Below are 21,431 nucleotides of genomic sequence, written 5' to 3' on the forward strand. Positions count from 1 at the left end.
CATGTTTTAAAACCCTATACAACAATATTCACAGAGTTTTGTCATTTCTGTTCCTGTTGATTTACAGCAGATTTGAATGACCCATTCTATTTTGCATTTATTTCTCCTTGAAAGGGGTCCGAGATCCCCCTTTAAAAATAAAAAATTTGGTGAAAAGCTTACTTTGACCATTTGTCCCTACTACAGGTATAACCAAGAAAGTCAATATTCTATATGTACGGTATGTCATATATATCTATGCATATCCTCTTCATTAAATTTGCCTCCCATGAGGCTTTTTTTCACTTATGTACTGTATGAGAACTACAGGTATCTATCAAACACATCTAAATGACACTTTCAGAAAATTTATCATGTTTTATTAGCAAACACTTCACATGTTTATCATTATTACACTATTGATAGCCTCCCTGTCATACATATATATATATATATATATAATATGTAACATTGGAAAGGATTTTTTGTCTCTTTCTCAGCTTTCAATCCCTGAATACTTCTTGCACATATTTGAAAACTGGCGAAAAACGACAATTTTTTTTTCATATGTCAGGAACTGAAATGAAGAAAATTATTTGTTACATTCAAATGTTGTTTCAGAAATTCAGACAACTCAAAATTCAATAAACATGTATGTTAGATCTGCTATAAAGGCAAATCTAATTTATACATATTTGTAATTATGTGTTTGTAAATTCTTTATATAATTTACTTGTGTTTATTCGACGTCACACGTCTTTACGCGACGTCGAACGTGCATGTCTATTGTGACGTAAAATAACAACTCAGAAAAACAACAATTTGATTTACTAGTTACATAGTTTACACTTGTAGTCGGCAGTGTAATAAATTAGAGACACTATATTTTGAGAATCGTTTCATTACTACAGAAAATAAAGACATGTAAATATGGAACGCATATCTCTACATTTTAACATCGGACGAGCCGACGGCAACAATTCTCAAAATGTGTCATGAATTCTCAGATGCGTGCAAGTTAAAGGTCAGGTGCTAATTATCAAATCGTTTGAAGAAAATTGTGACAATTTCCCGTGATATTATAAATATGAATTCCAAAGAAGATTCGAATACCAATTTTACGGAAGTACGGAGATTGAGAACAACGCACCAGTCACAACTTACAAAATTATATAACGATATAGAGAAGAAGTTGGTGACTTACGATAATGTTGATATAGTGAAAACCTCAGCGAAGAAAGTACATGAACGATTTCATTCATTTCAAGAAGCTCATCTACAATGTCTGGATAAGTGTTCCGACAGTCAGATGACTGAAACGCTTGAAAATAATTTTGACAGCTGCAAAAGGAACTACGAGGAGTTCTGTGAAAGAATATCACAATGGTTAAATCAAATTTCGGACATTGTTACTTTAAATGAACATCGCAGCGAGGTCGGAAGCTCTAAAAACAAATCCAGTGAAACCCAGGAAATCGATAATATGAGTTCCGTTTCCGCTACACCATCTGCGCGTTCGAGCCGCTCTCGATTTCGTGATGCCAGAGTTAAGCGCTTGAAAGCTGAACAACAGATCATAGCATTGGCTAGGAAACAGGAACTGGAACGTGCACGCAGAGAAATCGAAGACAAGGAGAAGATTATTGAACAACAAGCTGAACTTGAGATTGCGAGATTAGAGGAATCAGTCTGGCAGGAGGCGGTGATAGAAGACGAAGGTGAGACGCAAGAAGTGAGCGAATCAATGACGCACCAAAGAACCGAGGATCGCAGAAATGTGAGGTGTATACCGCCGTACGCAACGGAACCGGAAGTCGGAAACTCGATGCGTATGATGAACACGGTGACACAAACGGGTACTCAAGGGAGTTCTCATGACATCCAAGACCAAGGTAACCAAATGAAGGGACCAGGCGTCAGCTCAACTACTATCGATGTCGCATTCAGTAGATTAGCGTCCGTTCTTCAAGAAGGATTCAACCTTCCGAAACCAGAAATACTTAGCTTCGATGGATCACCCATGAACTACACTAAGTTCATTAAGAACTTTGAAACGAACATTGAAAACAAGATAAATGACAATAGTACTAGGTTAAGTTATTTAATTCAGTACTGCAAAGGTGAGGCTAAATCTTCTATTGAAGATTGCGTTTTATTAGAACCTACAGAAGGTTACAAAAGGGCACGAGAAATATTGTACTCTCGTTATGGTCGATCGCATGTTATTGTTAGGTCTTACATAGACAAATTAGTATACGGAGACCAAATTAAGGCATCAGATGTAGAGGAGCTATCTAGGTTAGCTCTTGAAATGCAGAAGTGTGAAATAACTCTTTCTCAGTTAGGATTTAGGTCAGATATAGGCAACTCTGATAATTTGAGACGGATTGTTAAGAGAATACCAATGCATTTGAGAACAAAATGGGTAGATATTGCACACTCGATCACTGAATCTGGTAGAGAGCCACGTTTCTCTGACTTAGTTAAGTTTGTAGATGACAAATCTAGGGTAGCAAATTCAATGTATGGTCTTGATCTCACGCGAGAAATTAAGTCACATGTAAAACCCAATCAATGTTTACAAAAACTTATGTTCATTATTTCATGCATTGTGGTCATCATTCCATGGATTTTCAGAATAGCAATTTTCTATCGGTATGAAGACAGTGAACACGATGATAAGGACGATGCTGCACGTGACCGGAAGTTAACATTGCACTTTGCTTACTTTCCCGGCAGCATGCTGAGTTTCTTAACTCCTGTGCATGGCGTCTTCGTATTCTGCTACGCTATACTGGTAGCAGACAGTGTTTTATTTGGACTTCTAGAATTGATAAGTTCAGAACTGAAACGAAACATTGAAATTGTTCTTCGAAAGTGCTTCCGAGACATGCATGAATCTTCGTATTCGAGATCATTCGGATGGGCTATAAGAACTTTGCTTTATCCATTCAAGGAATATGGCGTTTTCGCCTTTTTCATCGTCGGAATATACTGGCTGTTCGTTTTACCAGTTATCATCATAGGTCTAGCATTTTATTGCGTACCAACACTTAACATCGTGCTGCGATTACTGTGTCATCTGATCATTGTGGTCTTCCCAAATTTCAAATGTGTATCCAGATTGAAAGAGAAAATCAGCGTAGTTGGCCTTCTCAGAAGAGAAACTATTGCTCGCCTGTCTACAAAATCAAGTGGTGGCTTTCGTACTGTACAGTTAGTAACCATTTTATTGAGCATATTGGCTTTGATGTCCTGTGTAATTTTAGTTGTCGAAGTCATTGTTTTCTTCGTTGAGATGATAGTCTATACCTTGATTGGTGTCATTCTCAATGCTTCTCAAACTCTGAAATACATTTCCTTACTTTTCATGTTGTCGTTGTATGCTCGAGACTGTTTTGGTAGCGTTACTCAGAAATATCAAACTTTTAATCAAGCCATTCACAAGGCGCTTCTCGGAAGAGCGAAAGAACAGGTAGACAAGGTGGCATGGCAGACGGAAGATAGACAGCCAAACACTGCCTTCCAGATCAGCGTTGATGACCATAACGACCAGGTTATATCGATGGATTCCTTTCCTCATATGTGTAGTGGCGTCCTGAAATGGAGTGTTCCACGCGTTCTGTTATTTTTAGATAATCGCGACAAACCGTACATTACTCGAACATTCTTTTTCAAATCCGCCTACATTGATCACGTGGGTTGTCCTGGAAGTCTATACAAAAACTTAGTGAGTGCCCTTCGTCAGTTTTTGACAATTATTCTATTTCTTTTGTTTGTTATAATTGTTGTAATGGCCTTTGGAAACGACTACTCAGTTTCTGGTGTTAATCAAATGCTGGCCACACTCGCTGGAGGTTTTCTACCATGGGTTTTCCGCAATGTTCTCTTCAAGCCTCCCGCTGACGTGGAGGTAGACACCTCTAGTCTGAGCTTCCAAAATCTCTTTGATAACGTGATCAAGAATTACAGACAGAACTGGCCGGTAGCTGACATTATTGCAGATTCAAAGCAACCTGAAAATCAAGATGTAGAAACAATGGTAAATTCTTCTGCTGAAGGATCTTCTCCTTGTGAGGAAACTGGAAGTGTCACCAAGTTAAACGAGGTGCGTGAGAGGAGAAACAACATATTGATTGTGAACATGTCAACCAGGGTAAAATCTGAACGTGACATAACAGACGTTTGATGGCTAAATCTCTCCATTTCAATTGACATTACAAGTATATTATGTTTGATATTGAGGGTCTTTTTATGAAACATCTCAAATGCCCTCATTGAGATATTTTCCGTGTCCTATGGCGATATCGATGAGTTCATAGTTGCTGTATATATGTTGACGTACATAAATTGTCATCCATTATCCCCTTTTCCTTGTCTTCTATATATACTTGTTTATATTCATGTGGTACACATATACACTTGTTTATATTCATGTGGTACACATATACACTTGTTTATATTCATGTTGTACACATATACACTTGTTTATATTCATGTTGTACACATACACACTTGTTTATATTCATGTTGTACACATATACACTTGTTTATATTCATGTTGTACACATATACACTTGTTTATATTTATGTTGTACACATATACACTTGTTTATATTCATGTTGTACACATATACACTTGTTTATATTTATGTTGTACACATATACACTTGTTTATATTCATGTTGTACATATACACTTGTTTATATTCATGTTGTAGACATACATACTTGTTTATATTCATGTTGTACACATATACACTTGTTTATATTCATGTTGTACATATACACTTGTTTATATTAATGTTGTACACATATACACTTGTTTATATTCATGTTGTACATATACACTTGTTTATATTCATGTTGTACACATACATACTTGTTTATATTCATGTTGTACACATACATACTTGTTTATATTCATGTTGTACACATATACACTTGTTTATATTCATGTTGTACACATACACACTTGTTTATATTCATGTGGTACAGATATACACTTGTTTATATTCATGTTGTACACATATACAATTGTTTATATTCATGTTGTACACATATACAATTGTTTATATTCATGTTGTACACATACATACTTGTTTATATTCATGTTGTACATATATACACTTGTTTATATTCATGTTGTACACATATACACTTGTTTATATTCATGTTGTACACATACACACTTGTTTATATTCATGTTGTACACATATACAATTCTTTATATTCATGTTGTACACATATACAATTGTTTATATTCATGTTGTACACATATACAATTGTTTATATTCATGTTGTACACATACACACTTGTTTATATTCATGTTGTACACATACACACTTGTTTATATTCATGTTGTACACATACACACTTGTTTATATTCATGTACACATATACACTTGTTTATATTCATGTTGTACACATACATACTTGTTTATATTCATGTTGTACACATACACACTTGTTTATATTCATGTACACATATACACTTGTTTATATTCATGTTGTACACATATACACTTGTTTATATTCATGTTGTACACATACACACTTGTTTATATTCATGTACACATATACACTTGTTTATATTCATGTTGTACACATACACACTTGTTTATATTCATGTACACATATACATACTTGTTTATATTCATGTTGTACACATATACACTTGTTTATATTCATGTTGTACACATATACACTTGTTTATATTCATGTTGTACACATACACACTTGTTTATATTCATGTACACATATACACTTGTTTATATTCATGTTGTACACATATACACTTGTTTATATTCATGCTGTACACATATACACTTGTTTATATTCATGTTGTACACATATACACTTGTTTATATTTATGTTGTACATATACACTTGTTTATATTCATGTTGTACACATACACACTTGTTTATATTCATGTTGTACACATATACACTTGTTTATATTCATGTTGTACACATATACACTTGTTTATATTCATGTTGTACATACACACTTGTTTATATTCATGTTGTACACATACATACTTGTTTATATTCATGTGGTACACATATACACTTGTTTATATTCATGTTGTACACATACACACTTCTTTATATTCATGTGGTACACATATACACTTGTTTATATTCATGTTGTACACATACACTTGTTTATATTCATGTTGTACACATATACAATTGTTTATATTCATGTTGTACACATACATACTTGTTTATGTTCATGTGGTACACATATACAATTGTTTATATTCATGTTGTACAAATACACTTGTTTATATTTATGTTGTACACATACATACTTGTTTATATTCATGTGGTACACATATACAATTGTTTATATTCATGTTGTACAAATACACTTGTTTATATTCATGTGGTACACATACATACTTGTTTATATTCATGTGGTACACATATACAATTGTTTATATTCATGTTGTTCACATACACACTTGCTTATATTCATGTTGTACACATATACACTTGTTTATATTCATGTTGTACACATACACACTTGTTTATATTCATGTTGGACACATACACACTTGTTTATATTCATGTTGTACACATACATACTTGTTTATATTCATGTGGTACACATATACACTTGTTTATATTCATGTTGTACACATACACACTTCTTTATATTCATGTGGTACACATATACACTTGTTTATATTCATGTTGTACACATACACACTTGTTTATATTCATGTTGTACACATATACACTTGTTTATATTCATGTTGTACACATACACACTTGTTTATATTCATGTTGTACACATATACACTTGTTTATATTCATGTTGTACACATATACACTTGTTTATATTCATGTTGTACACATACATACTTGTTTATATTCATGTTGTACACATACACACTTGTTTATATTCATGTTGTACACATATACACTTGTTTATATTCATGTTGTACACATATACACTTGTTTATATTCATGTTGTACACATACATACTTGTTTATATTCATGTTGTACACATACACACTTGTTTATATTCATGTTGTACACATATACACTTGTTTATATTCATGTTGTACACATACATACTTGTTTATATTCATGTTGTACACATATACACTTGCTTATATTCATGTTGTACACATATACACTTGTTTATATTCATGTTGTACACATACATACTTGTTTATATTCATGTTGTACACATATACACTTGTTTATGTTCATGTTGTACACATACATACTTGTTTATATTCATGTTGTACACATATACACTTGTTTATATTCATGTTGTACACATATACACTTGTTTATATTCATGTTGTACACATATACACTATTTATATTCATGTGGTACACATATACACTTGTTTATATTCATGTTGTACACATACATACTTGTTTATATTCATGTTGTACACATACACACTTGTTTATATTCATGTTGTACACATACACACTTGTTTATATTCATGTTGTACACATATACACTTGTTTATATTCATGTTGTACACATACATACTTGTTTATATTCATGTTGTACACATATACTCTTGTTTATATTCATGTTGTACACATACATACTTGTTTATGTTCATGTTGTACACATACATACTTGTTTATATTCATGTTGTACACATATACACTTGTTTATATTCATGTTGTACACATATACACTTGTTTATATTCATGTTGTACACATATACACTATTTATATTCATGTGGTACACATATACACTTGTTTATATTCATGTTGTACACATACATACTTGTTTATATTCATGTTGTACACATACACACTTGTTTATATTCATGTTGTACACATACACACTTGTTTATATTCATGTTGTACACATATACACTTGTTTATATTCATGTTGTACACATACATACTTGTTTATATTCATGTTGTACACATATACTCTTGTTTATATTCATGTTGTACACATATACACTTGTTTATATTCATGTTGTACACATATACACTTGTTTATATTCATGTTGTAAACATACACTTGTTTATATTCATGTTGTACACATATACACTTGTTTATATTCATGTTGTACAAATATACACTTATTTATATTCATGTTGTACACATATACACTTGTTTATATTCATGTTGTACACATACGTACTTGTTTATATTCATGTTGTACACATATACACTTGTTTATATTCATGTTGTACACATACATACTTGTTTATATTCATGTTGTACACATATACACTTGTTTATATTCATGTTGTACACATATACACTTTTTTATATTCATGTTGTACACATATACACTTGTTTATATTCATGTTGTACATATATACACTTGTTTATATTCATGTTGTACACATATACACTTGTTTATATTCATGTTGTACACATACACTTGTTTATATTCATGTTATACACATATACACTTGTTTATATTCATGTTGTACACATACACTTGTTTATATTCATGTTATACACATATACACTTGTTTATATTCATGTGGTACATATACACTTGTTTATATTCATGTACACATATACACTTGTTTATATTCATGTACACATATACACTTGTTTATATTCATGTTGTACACATATATACTTGTTTATATTCATGTACACATATACACTTGTTTATATTCATGTTGTACACATATATACTTGTTTATATTCATGTACACATATACACTTGTTTATATTCATGTTGTACACATATACACTTGTTTATATTCATGTTGTACACATATACACTTGTTTATATTCATGTTGTACATATACACTTGTTTATATTCATGTTGTACACATACACTTGTTTATATTCATGTTGTACACATATACAATTGTTTATACCGAGCGAAGCTCGGACGGGCCGAAGGCCCGTCCGCGAAGCAAGGCTCTAAAGGTAACACGTATGTAAAAGAAAAAAGTCAAAATCAGCAAAAGAAAAAGAGATAATCTCTATATACGTTCACTGAAATTTTCGTGATCCATATGGGCGCCGCCATTTATTTTTTCATTACCTGCTTCAACAGTTATTCGTGTTTTATTTTGAATGCCAATAATAGAAAACTCTGACGTGCAATTCGTAATTTAAACACTCAGTTTTTTCAAAGTGAATAGTATAATTATCATTGTAACAGGTTTTAGCAAATAAATACATATAAAACCATAATACGACTAAATAGATGAACGAGTTTATGAGTTTCTTTGAATAAGAATATACGATAAAATTACGGTTACTTTTTTACAATTTTGAATTCATTGGTTAATTTTATTTAGTTTTAACGGCCTTTTTCATTGCATACGCATTGTATTATTGTTGTTTATAATTGTTTGCTTTGAAAACGAGAAAAAAGTCGAGGCTAAATGTGACGTCACGATGCTCTGTTTACGTCGCCTTGCGTTTTATTTCCCGCGTTCAATGAATAGGCGGATCCCGTAAAACTGTTGTCCCCATATAAACCCCTTTAATACTGAGATGTTACTGAGTGTTTAGCGCAAGGAAAATTTCATTCAAAATATATATTTTTAAATGAATCATAATCTACCGTACTTAACGGAATTATGATTACCACTTGCGACTCTCCAATGACCATTACATTCTTCGCTCGGTCCAACGGTCACACCGTATACATATTAAGTAGTAAAACTTGACATGCTTATTTCAATGAGGATGGGGGAAATTAGAGAGTGATCAAGAAAGGATTTATTTCCTATAGATCAATTTGTAGTCAATGTTTCAACTTAGTAATACCGAGCCAAGCTGGGACGGGCCGAAGGCCCGTCCGCGAAGCAAGGCTCTAAAGGTAACACGTATGTAAAAGAAAAAAGTCAAAATCAGCAAAAGAAAAAGAGATAATCTCTATATACGTTCACTGAAATTTTCGTGATCCATATGGGCGCCGCCATTTATTTTTTTATTACCTGCTTCAACAGTTATTCGTGTTTTATTTTGAATGCCAATACTAGAAGACTCTAACGTGCAATTCGTAATTTAAACACTCATTTTGTTCAAAGTGAATAGTATAATTATCATTGTAACATGTTTTAGCAAATAAATACATATAAAACTGTAATACGACTAAATAGATGAACGAGTTCATGAGTTTCTTTGAATAAGAGTATACGATAAAATTACGGTTACTTTTTTTACCATTTTGAATTTATTGGTTAATTTTGTTTAGTTTTAACAGCCTTTTTCATTGCATACGGAATGTATTATTGTTGTTTTTAATTATTTGCTTTGAAAAAGAGAAAAAAGTCGAGGCTAAATGTGACGTCACAATGCACAGTTTACGCCGCCTTGCGTTTTATTTCCCGCGTTCAATGAATAGGCGGATCATGTAAAACTGTTGTCCCCATATAAACTCCTTTAATATTGAGATGTTACTGGGTGTTTAGGGCAAGGAAATTTCATTCAAAATATATATTTTTAAATCAATCATAATCTACCGTACTTAACGGAATTATGATTACCACTCGGGACACGGAGTTACGTACATGCTTCGCTCGGTCCAACGGTCACACCGTATACATATTATTCATGTTGTACACATATACACTTGTTTATATTCATGTTGTACACATATACACTTGTTTATATTCATGTTGTACATACACACTTGTTTATATTCATGTTGTACACATATACACTTCTTTATATTCATGTTGTACACATACACTTGTTTATATTCATGTTTTACACATATACACTTGTTTATAATCATGTACACATATACACTTGTTTATATTCATGTACACATATACACTTGTTTATATTCATGTTATACACATATACACTTGTTTATATTCATGTACACATATACACTTGTTTATATTCATGTTGTACACATATACACTTGTTTATATTCATGTACACATATACAATTGTATATATTCATGTTGTACACACATACAATTGTTTATATTCATGTTGTACATATACATTTGTTTATATTCATGTTGTACACATATACACTTGTTTATATTCATGTTGTACACATATACACTTGTTTATATTCATGTTGTACACATATACACTTGTTTATATTCATGTTGTACACATATACAATTGTTTATTTTCATGTTGTACACATACACTTGTTTATATTCATGTTGTACACATATACAATTGTTTATATTCATGTTGTACACATATACACTTGTTTATATTCATGTTGTACACATATACACTTGTTTATATTCATGTTGTACACATACACACTTGTTTATATTCATCTTGTACACATATACACTTGTTTATATTCATGTTGTACACATATACACTTGTTTATATTCATGTTGTACATATACACTTGTTTATATTCATGTTGTACACATACGTACTTGTTTATATTCATGTTGTACACATACATACTTGTTTATATTCATGTTGTACATATATACACTTGTTTATATTCATGTTGTACACATATACACTTGTTTATATTCATGTTGTACAGATACATACTTGTTTATATTCATGTTGTACAGATACATACTTGTTTATATTCATGTTGTACACATATGCACTTGTTTATATTCATGTTGTACACATATACACTTGTTTATATTCATGTTGTACACATATACACTTGTTTATATTCATGTTGTACACATACACACTTGTTTATATTCATGTTGTACACATATACACTTGTTTATATTCATGTTGTACACATATACACTTGTTTATATTCATGTTGTACACATATACACTTGTTTATATTCATGTTGTACACATACATACTTGTTTATATTCATGTTGTACACATATACACTTGTTTATATTCATGTTGTACACATACACACTTGTTTATATTCATGTTGTACACATATACACTTGTTTATATTCATGTTGTACACATATACACTTGTTTATATTCATGTTGTACACATATACACTTGTTTATATTCATGTTGTACACATATACACTTGTTTATATTCATGTTGTACACATATACACTTGTTTATATTCATGTTATACATATACATACTTGTTTATATTCATGTTGTACATATACATACTTGTTTATATTCATGTTGTACATATATACACTTGTTTATATTCATGTTGTACACATATACACTTGTTTATATTCATGTTGTACACATATACACTTGTTTATATTCATGTTGTACACATATACACTTGTTTATATTCATGTTGTACACATATACACTTGTTTATATTCATGTTGTACACATACACACTTGTTTATATTCATGTTGTACATATACACTTGTTTATATTCATGTTGTACACATATACACTTGTTTATATTCATGTTGTACATATACACTTGTTTATATTCATGTTGTACACATATACACTTGTTTATATTCATGTTGTACACATACACACTTGTTTATATTCATGTTGTACATATACACTTGTTTATATTCATGTTGTACATATACACTTGTTTATATTCATGTTATACACATATACACTTGTTTATATTCATGTTGTACATATACACTTGTTTATATTCATGTTGTACACATATACACTTGTTTATATTCATGTTGTACACATATACACTTGTTTATATTCATGTTGTACATATACACTTGTTTATATTGGTGTTGTACACATATACACTTGTTTATATTCATGTTGTACATATACACTTGTTTATATTCATGTTGTACACATATACACTTGTTTATATTCATGTTGTACACATACATACTTGTTTATATTCATGTTGTACACATATACACTTGTTTATATTCATGTTGTACACATATACACTTGTTTATATTCATGTTGTACACATACATACTTGTTTATATTCATGTTGTACATATATACACTTGTTTATATTCATGTTGTACACATATACACTTGTTTATATTCATGTTGTACATATACACTTGTTTATATTCATGTTGTACACATATACACTTGTTTATATTCATGTTGTACACATATACACTTGTTTATATTCATGTTGTACACATATACACTTGTTTATATTCATGTTGTACACATATACAATTGTTTATATTCATGTTGTACACATACACACTTGTTTATATTCTTGTTGTACTAAAAAAGAACTTTAGATTATCTAGTTGGAAATATGGATGAATACGTGTACATATTGGGTGTACAATTGACATGTTTATATCTTGCGGTGTTTGTGTAGTAGCATCTGTATTTGACGCACAAATCCAATGCATTTTCTTTGCTCTTCGTGTTGTGTGATATAGTTGTCGAAATAATGAAACTTTGTCATATACAGTTAATTTATCTCAAGGGGTTAAACTCTGAAAAATTATATTTAATCTGAAATTTCATAAATGTATTCAACAGTTTTATATGAAATAAACACATGTCGAAGTTTCATTGGCGAATGAATATTTAAATATTATATATTAAATGTCACAAAGGTCAACTCCATTGAAATATGAAAGAATGTTAAAGTCTTGCAAATACAAATGTGCATTCAGAGAGAGAGAGAGAGAGAGAGAGAGAGAGAGAGAGAGAGAGAGAGAGAGAGAGAGAGAGAGAGAGAGAGAGAGAGAGACAGACAGACAGACAGACAGACAGACAGACAGATGCAGGACGTGTGTATTTTGAATTCTTCGTGTTTCTGTTTAGGTGGTAGTTTTCATATACTGGTAACTGCGGTAAAGCAAACAACATGATAATTGTACATATTCGAACAGTGCGTGGCCGGGAAATCTAGCAGAGAGTGAAAAGTATACTAGTTTTTGTGCATGAGATAAATACTAAATTAAGGCAATACCAACCACCCAACTCCATGATTCGGGGCAAACTACTGCATGGGAGGGGGTATTATACAATGTTTGCTTCATATGGTGTTAAATTGCTACATGAATAAAGGATTCATTTGAGCATATAGCATGAATGGAAAAATTGACAATTCTCACATTCTGTTCATTCAGTAATAGTAATAACGAACTGTACCTGTCATACTTTTGACTTTTGGTTGTTGTATTTTTTTTTATTTTTTTTTTTAGAAATATCAGTATTTCGTACACGCTTCACGAATGCCATTTCGGAAGATTTTCGTTTCACTAACTTTCATTCTGAAATTGTAACATAATTAAACTAAGAATTGCTACGATAGTAAATGTTCATAATGCTTTATGATTAAAAGTATTCGTACCAAACACAGAGCGAGCGATTCGTGCTGAAAACGTGAGCAGTGTTTGTCTCTCAGAATGTATGCGTTCGATGCAGTGAGATGGTGTTCATTGTCTAAAGTATAAATGTGACGTGTCATTTATGTCTGTTTAAAATCGAAACCTTTAGAAATGTTGGTGATTGAAATAGATTACAAAAACAAAAGCAGTTCAAAAAATATAGGTCTCCAGTTTTAAAATCTCGGAAGAAATCATGACTCACTTTAAGCAAAGAGGGATAACTTTCGTTCCAATTCTAATAATTTCGTTCCAGTTTGTACGATGTTAATTAGAATCTCAGCTGTCAATCAAGCACAGCAATACCTTATTCTGTAATCAGTTTACCAATGGTTTCATTGATTGAGAGTGTGTGTAATTTCCCTACTACATGTATATACATCAGATGTTTGTTAAACATTTCTGTCTCAAACCATGTATGACATTACCTACATTATATATAATTGGAGCGTACCAAGAAAACTATGTGCTACCTGTATTTAGTTTTAAAATCTATAAAGAATTGCATTCCTATACATTTATTACTATTTACATAGATATTCGTTGTAATGTAAAACTTAAAAATCGGAAATAACAATGACGTTTTAGAGCTACTATAGGCAAAAACAGTGTGCCAAAAGAGTGGAGTCAAATTCGTTGAAGGATAAGAGCTATGCGTGAGGGAGATAATCCTTAATTTTGAAATGAATTTCTAAATGTTATAACAGCAATTAAATATACATCCGTATGTTCAAGCTAGTAACGAAGTACTTAGCTACTGGGCTGTAGAGACCCTCGGGGACTAACAGTTCACCATCAGAGGCCTCGACCCAGGGGTCATAATGTAAAACTTATACGGTACCAATTTAATGTAATGTAATGACAATAGCCTCACACCACCCAATCTGTGAGAGGAAGTTTGTATGCCTGAGATCAGTGGAAGCCTTTCTCCTACTTAATGAGACACTCCTCTGTATACATGTCCATAACCATCCTGTTCTTTCTACCGGTGTATAACCATGATGAACAAACACCTGTCATTTATCTCTCGTTATATGTAAACATACGACTTTTGGAGGAATGACAATTTTCCCGATCCTTATCATTTCTTATTATCTATACATGTGTACATTTTTATAAACGTACCGAAGTAAGAAATCATGGCTGGACATTTTCAGTCATTAAGTGGATTTCTATCATACTTTTCGATATTAGCACGCCTCCATATAGCCAAGTCTTTTGACATCAAATTTGAAAAACTACTTCCTACTTTCAGGTGGTAACCACAACACTGCTCGTATTAGTAAGCTCTGGAGATAGAGAGGTTTCTGCCGATTGTCCTTTGCCGTTACCCTGCGAGTGTAATGGAAATCAACAGATAGTATATTGTAGCAACAAAAACCTATCCTCACTCCCACCCATTCAAAAGTGTGAAGGACAATGGACGTTTTTTCTAGATGGTAATGGGATTGAGACAATATCTGATCATTATTTTTATGGTGTCGCGGTCAATTTTCTTAGTTTAGAAAACAATGCGATTCACTTGATCGGTGAAAATGCTTTCAATGGGAGCGAGGACACATTAAATTATTTTCATCTTGAAAACAACAAACTGTCAGAGTTACCAGTCGCGATTGGAAAGCTTCGGCAATTAACTGCCATTTCTATTCAGGGGAATCCCCTGACTGATTTGTCAGAGAGTGTGGTGAAAAATTTATCCTCTTCCCTTCAGTTGATTAGTTTGGGGTCCAAGTCCATGACAAGATGGCCAAAGAACATGGACCTTCTCCCAAATTTATTTTCAATTGATTTATATGACGTACAATTTCCAGAGCTCCCCGACGATGCATTTTCCTTGTACCACAAGAATCTGACATTTCTTAACTTTTACAATACTGGGTTAACAAAACTACCAACCTCCATCAATGACTGCAGGAAAATTTCTACGATGACATTTCAAAGAAATAAGAAATTGTCAGCTAATGCCATTACGGAATCTGTTACCCATGGTTTCCCCTACCTAACATCGATAACATTCCAGGACAACGGGTTAACAACTCTTCCATCCATCTTTTCAAAATCAAATCACATAGGAAGAATTTCTGTTGATAATGAGCCAATAGAATATCTTCGCGGTGACACCTTTCCGCCCCACTTGAGCAATTATTTGCACTATCTGCCAATCAATGGCACACAACTTACCCACGTGCCTCCAGTTTTGTCAAACTTAGACTCCCTAACAAGCCTAGTCATCACCAGCAGCCAGATTTCTGAGATTCAATACGAGGATTGCAATAAACTGTTTAACATAGGAACACTTTTCCTGAGTTATAACCCGTTGTCTCAGATCTCTGAAAATGCGTTTCTTAACAATAAACAACTTGGTTTCATAGTTTTGGATCACACCAATCTAACGTCAGTTCCAAAAGCACTTCTGAAAGCAGAGTCGCTACAAACTGTGGATATGACGTCATGTCCGGTGGAATGCTCCTGCACGAATCTTGACTGGATGAAGTCGTGGAAGTCCATCCCTACATTTTATGGAACATGCATTAATCTGAATGGGACAAGTTTAATGAGCTACATACAGAAAGAAATTCCGCATTGCCCAGATAGCATTTAAATCTCTTTTATCATTTTCTACATAATTCGCAGGGAACTTTGTAATTTCCAATGAATCTATAAAGAATGCGAGACAGAGAATTCTGGTACATGTTTTGAATGCATCCTCATCTACAAACTGTTCTTTACATTTCATGTACACTTATCAGATTTAGTATGTTATGCATTGTTTGAAATCTTTATCATGATATCGTATATATATATATATATGAAGAAGAGGCAATACTTAGAACTAGATAGCATGCCTAGGTGTCTAGTAAGAGGACAGACGAACCTATTTATATATGATTCATTATATATTACCCGATACAAAGTAGATTTAGAGTAGAGCATGCCTAGGTGTCTAGTAAGAGGACAGATGAACCTATTTATATATTATTCATTATATATTACCCGATACAAAGTAGATTTAGAGTAGAGCATGCCTAGGTGTCTAGTAAGAGGACAGATGCATTAATAAATCAGGTTTGAAATGATTTATCTGACAATTCTTTGACTTCTATCGATATTCTGGAGTTTAATCACCTACTTCCAGTCGTACTGAGTTTAGCCTTGTCTGATACACTATGTTTTATATGTAAAACTTATTCGGTACCAATTTTGATGCACCAGATGCGCATTTCGACAAATAATGTCTCTTCAGTGATGCTCAACCGAAATGTTTGAAATCCGAAATAACTATGAAGCTTTAGAGCTAAATATAGCCAAAAACAGCGTGCCAAAAAAGTGGAGACAAATTCGTCCAATATCATGTTTTGAAATAAATATAATATTAAGTAATTACTATAATGATGATATATTTTATTTTAGTTTTTATTATTTTCCTTCTTCTATTTTAGCGAAGTCAAACTATTCATTATAACGACTATATACTTCGTGAGACGTCACTTTAAACAAGACTGTCAAGACTCCTGTAACATCAACGAATTTTTCAATACCTGCGCCGGTATAGAAGTTGATCATACGCCACACATGTTCTTGCATACCAAATAAATTAAGAAACATAAGTACCATATATAAATTTGATAAAGATGGCTGACAGTGTACCTAGCACATTCACATCTGGATTTGAAAGTACATATTTTTAAATATAGATAATTGGTTTATTGGTAAGATGATAATTGCGATAGCTGTATTTTTCAAACCGTACCGACATTTTTGATCAGCTTATGGTTTTTATGCTTTTTACCCCGTATTGGAAAGAGAGAAAACAAACAAGAGAAAACGAAAAATTTAAACATCCCCCCTGTCTCCATTTCTTTTATGAATGGATAAAGGATCTGTAAGTCAGATGTCCCTTTCAATAGGCCTCGGGTCGCTGTTTTCTATCAACATGCATGTTTAAATTTACATCCTTGGTTATCTGCTATAGAAGGTTTTCAAGAAGAGGTTACTTCTGTGGTTCAGTAAAGAATTAGAACAAAAAGAAATATTTCTACTCATATTTTTATTCATTATCTCATTTGTGTTTATGTATTTTTGTTTTGGGTTCAGAGAGCCTCTTAAATTTTCTTCTTTATTGGAACAATTGTTTGAAAATGAAATGTTTCACAAATTGTTAATTACTGGCCCCAGTTTGAAATTATGGTTATGAATTGTTGAAATAAATGAAATGTCACGAGAATGGAAAAAAAACAGGTTTCTATTGATGACATAAACGTATGTTTTCGCCCATCTGATTAACGTTAGCTAATATCACGCATTGCTTTTAAAATATTAGATTTCTGCATTATTTTACGTATACATCCATGTTTTTATTTACACATTGAATGCGTTTTATGCTGTATATCCAACGCTATGTCTATTTTTGCCTTTTTTAAAAATCAATATTGGTTCTGAATAAAAATGATATCCGCCTTTCCTCACCTGAAGTCCATGTCCTATCATTAATCGGCCCTGATGACATCTCAAAGAATCGACGTGACAGAAAGCAAGCGAAGGCTAGCATTATCCCGAGGTTTAGATAAATTATCTCTAATACGTGAAACAATTACAATCATTTCCTTTCACTGATCCGCGCCCGGTTTTTTTGTTTTTTGTTTTTTTTTTCCTTACATGGAAATTATATTAGACACAGTGTAATATTAGAAATGCGTTTTAATTACAAATATCTATGATCTAACATTTGTACCATCTAAAATATACAACAGCCGGGTAAAATATATTGTCTTCATATATATATACAATATCATGATAAAGATTTTAAACAATGTATAACATACTAAATCTGATATGCCCTGGGTCGAGGCCTCTGCTGGTGGACTGTTAGTCCCCGAGGGTCTCTACAGCCCAGTAGCTAAGTACTTCGTTACTAGCTTGAAAATACGGATGTATATTTAATTGCTGTTATAAAATTTAGAAATTCATTTCAAAATTAAGGATTATCTCCCTCATGCATAGCTCTTATCCTTGGACGAATTTGGCTCCACTTTTTTGGCACACTGTTTTTGGCTATATTTAGCTCTAAAACTTCATAGTTATTTCGGATTTCAAACATTTCGGTTGAGCATCACTGAAGAGACATAATTTGTCGAAATGCGCATCTGGTGCATCAAAATTGGTACCGTACAAGTTTTACATTATGACCCCTGGGTCGAGGCCTCTGCTGGTGGACTGTTGGTCCCCGAGGGTCTCTACAGCCCAGTTGCTAAGTACTTCGTTACTAGCTTGAAAATACGGATGTATATTTAATTGCTGTTATAAAATTTAGAAATTCATTTCAAAATTAAGGATTATCTCCCTCATGCATAGCTCTTATCCTTGGACGAATTTGGCTCCACTTTTTTGGCACGCTGTTTTTGGCTATATTTAGCTCTAAAACTTCATAGTTGAGCATCACTGAAGAGACATTTTTTGTCGAAATGCGCATCTGGTGCATCAAAATTGGTACCGTATAAGTTTTACATATATGATCTAACATTTGTACCATCTAAAATATACAACAGCCGGGTAAAATATAATGTCACATTCACCACCGTGTTGGCCTTTACTTTGACGAGTTACTGTATATATTTCAATATTACTTATTTCACGATTATGTATTGCTGTTGTGTGATGAAACTTCACGTCATCAATTATTTTGTAATTAAAGGAAAAATTAAAACTGAGACTGACTCTAGAAATTCGGACCGTCAGCATTTACTGTTTTGATTCGCATAAACACCGAGGGTTGGGCCCATATGTTTACATAGTGGTAGAAATTTCTAGCTTAATTGATAATTTAAGGCATTAATATATAATTTGTTTGTATAATGGGGGCATGAAGACCTATCCTCATTAACAAAAACTTTATATTTTCCCGTATTTGTAATTTTCACATTTTCTATATGTAAAGTTGAAAAGATCACTCTCGAGTTACTGCTTGATATTAACAGTTATAAATGTCAAGGGTTTTATTATGTCAAAATAACATCCATCGACATCACTTCCGTGCACAGACCAGCTGATCGACATGACAATTCAACGAAAGACAACTCGTATACTACTCGTAATTTACAACTAACTGGTCAGGTATTGCATTGAAAAAATAACATTTTGTGAATATTTTATTTTGTCGTTTTATCGTCCATTGTTTCTGAAATAGACAAAGATTTTGCATTGGTCCATTTCAGAGAGGGAAAGAAAAACCTGCATTGAAATATTATTTGTATACATAATCAAGGACGCACTAGACGTTTCTGACATTATCCCTGAAGTTATTGATATGGAGACTTCTTGTATGATTTTAAACATTGATTCACGTTTTTTATTGTAGTAATATTATCACACTCAATATATCGGCCTGGTTACCTTAGTTATTAGATCCCCTAGCCAGTGCTTAATGCAAGGGTTCCGGGTTCGATACCCCATTCTCCTAATATATTTTCTTTCTTTCTTTGCTACAATAATGTCAATTTATACAATACTTTACATTTTTATTTGCAACAATATTCAACTATCAAAATATGCTAAATCTACAAACAATATGGCATTATACCCCAATCTTTTGTAGAAAAGATGTATAATGCATGTAAATTGAACGTGAAATGTCACGATTAATTTTATATTATTAAGAAACGTAGCGTATTTTCTCAAAATCGTATTCAAAAACACACTGGAGATGTGAACATCCGGATTGTGTTATAACACTGCAGATTGAATTACGAAAGCTAGGCATTATCATGCACCCAATCCTGTGGATAATGAAGTGAGTTATTTTCGAAAGTCATGCACATAATTCAAATAAAAAAAATAATAATATTTATAGATCATTGCACAATGTTCTGAATCTTCCCGGTATTGTTGGAGTGTCTCGTCCTCATACTCAGAATTTTGTAAACCTTCTTTTGAGTCCCACACTGAAATACTTAATGATATTGCTTCTACGCAGTCAGTCACCTTCAAAAAAAAAGATCTTGTTAGAAAGAAAAGAATTTATACGATTGTCAATTTCTTTAACAATGAGACATCCTTTGATATATGGACGGCATATACAACGTGTTGAAAATAAAGGGTTGGATATGTTTTGTGTCCTTACATGTATCAGAATTTGAATGTTGACGAGTGTGTACCACGTTGTTATATACAAGTTGTCAGATTCTATGTCATGTTTTGTAGAGGAGTCCAACTGTCAATTAGAAGGTTTGTCAAAAAAACCCAGTGTCGATGGATTATTTGTCGATGAGTGATCAGGAACCACGAAATA

At 32.4% G+C, this 21,431-nt stretch overlaps 2 protein-coding genes across 2 annotated transcripts; both read left to right on the top strand.

Annotated features, from left to right (window-relative positions):
• The first annotated feature begins 1,066 nt into the window (after window positions 1-1,066).
• Window positions 1,067-4,643, top strand: LOC125656789 (uncharacterized). The gene has a single exon (XM_056142910.1). The coding sequence runs from the start codon at window positions 1,067-1,069 to the stop codon at window positions 4,166-4,168; it is 3,102 nt and encodes a 1,033-aa protein (XP_055998885.1). The 3' UTR covers window positions 4,169-4,643.
• Window positions 4,644-15,245: 10,602 nt separating this feature from the next.
• On the top strand, window positions 15,246-16,865 carry LOC130047691 (chondroadherin-like). Its single transcript, XM_056143079.1, has 2 exons — window positions 15,246-15,302; window positions 15,402-16,865. The coding sequence occupies exon 2, from the start codon at window positions 15,882-15,884 to the stop codon at window positions 16,746-16,748; it is 867 nt and encodes a 288-aa protein (XP_055999054.1). The 5' UTR covers window positions 15,246-15,302; window positions 15,402-15,881; the 3' UTR covers window positions 16,749-16,865.
• The last annotated feature ends 4,566 nt before the right edge of the window (window positions 16,866-21,431 follow it).

This window comes from Ostrea edulis, chromosome 7, assembly GCF_947568905.1.
Source record: "Ostrea edulis chromosome 7, xbOstEdul1.1, whole genome shotgun sequence".
In the NCBI taxonomy this organism is placed as follows: Eukaryota; Metazoa; Mollusca; class Bivalvia; order Ostreida; family Ostreidae; genus Ostrea; species Ostrea edulis.

Bases quoted from the DNA above. Each gene is read 5' to 3' on its own strand.
- LOC125656789 (XM_056142910.1), top strand. From the start codon at position 1,067: ATGAATTCCAAAGAAGATTCGAATACCAATTTTACGGAAGTACGGAGA.
- LOC130047691 (XM_056143079.1), top strand. From the start codon at position 15,882: ATGACAAGATGGCCAAAGAACATGGACCTTCTCCCAAATTTATTTTCA.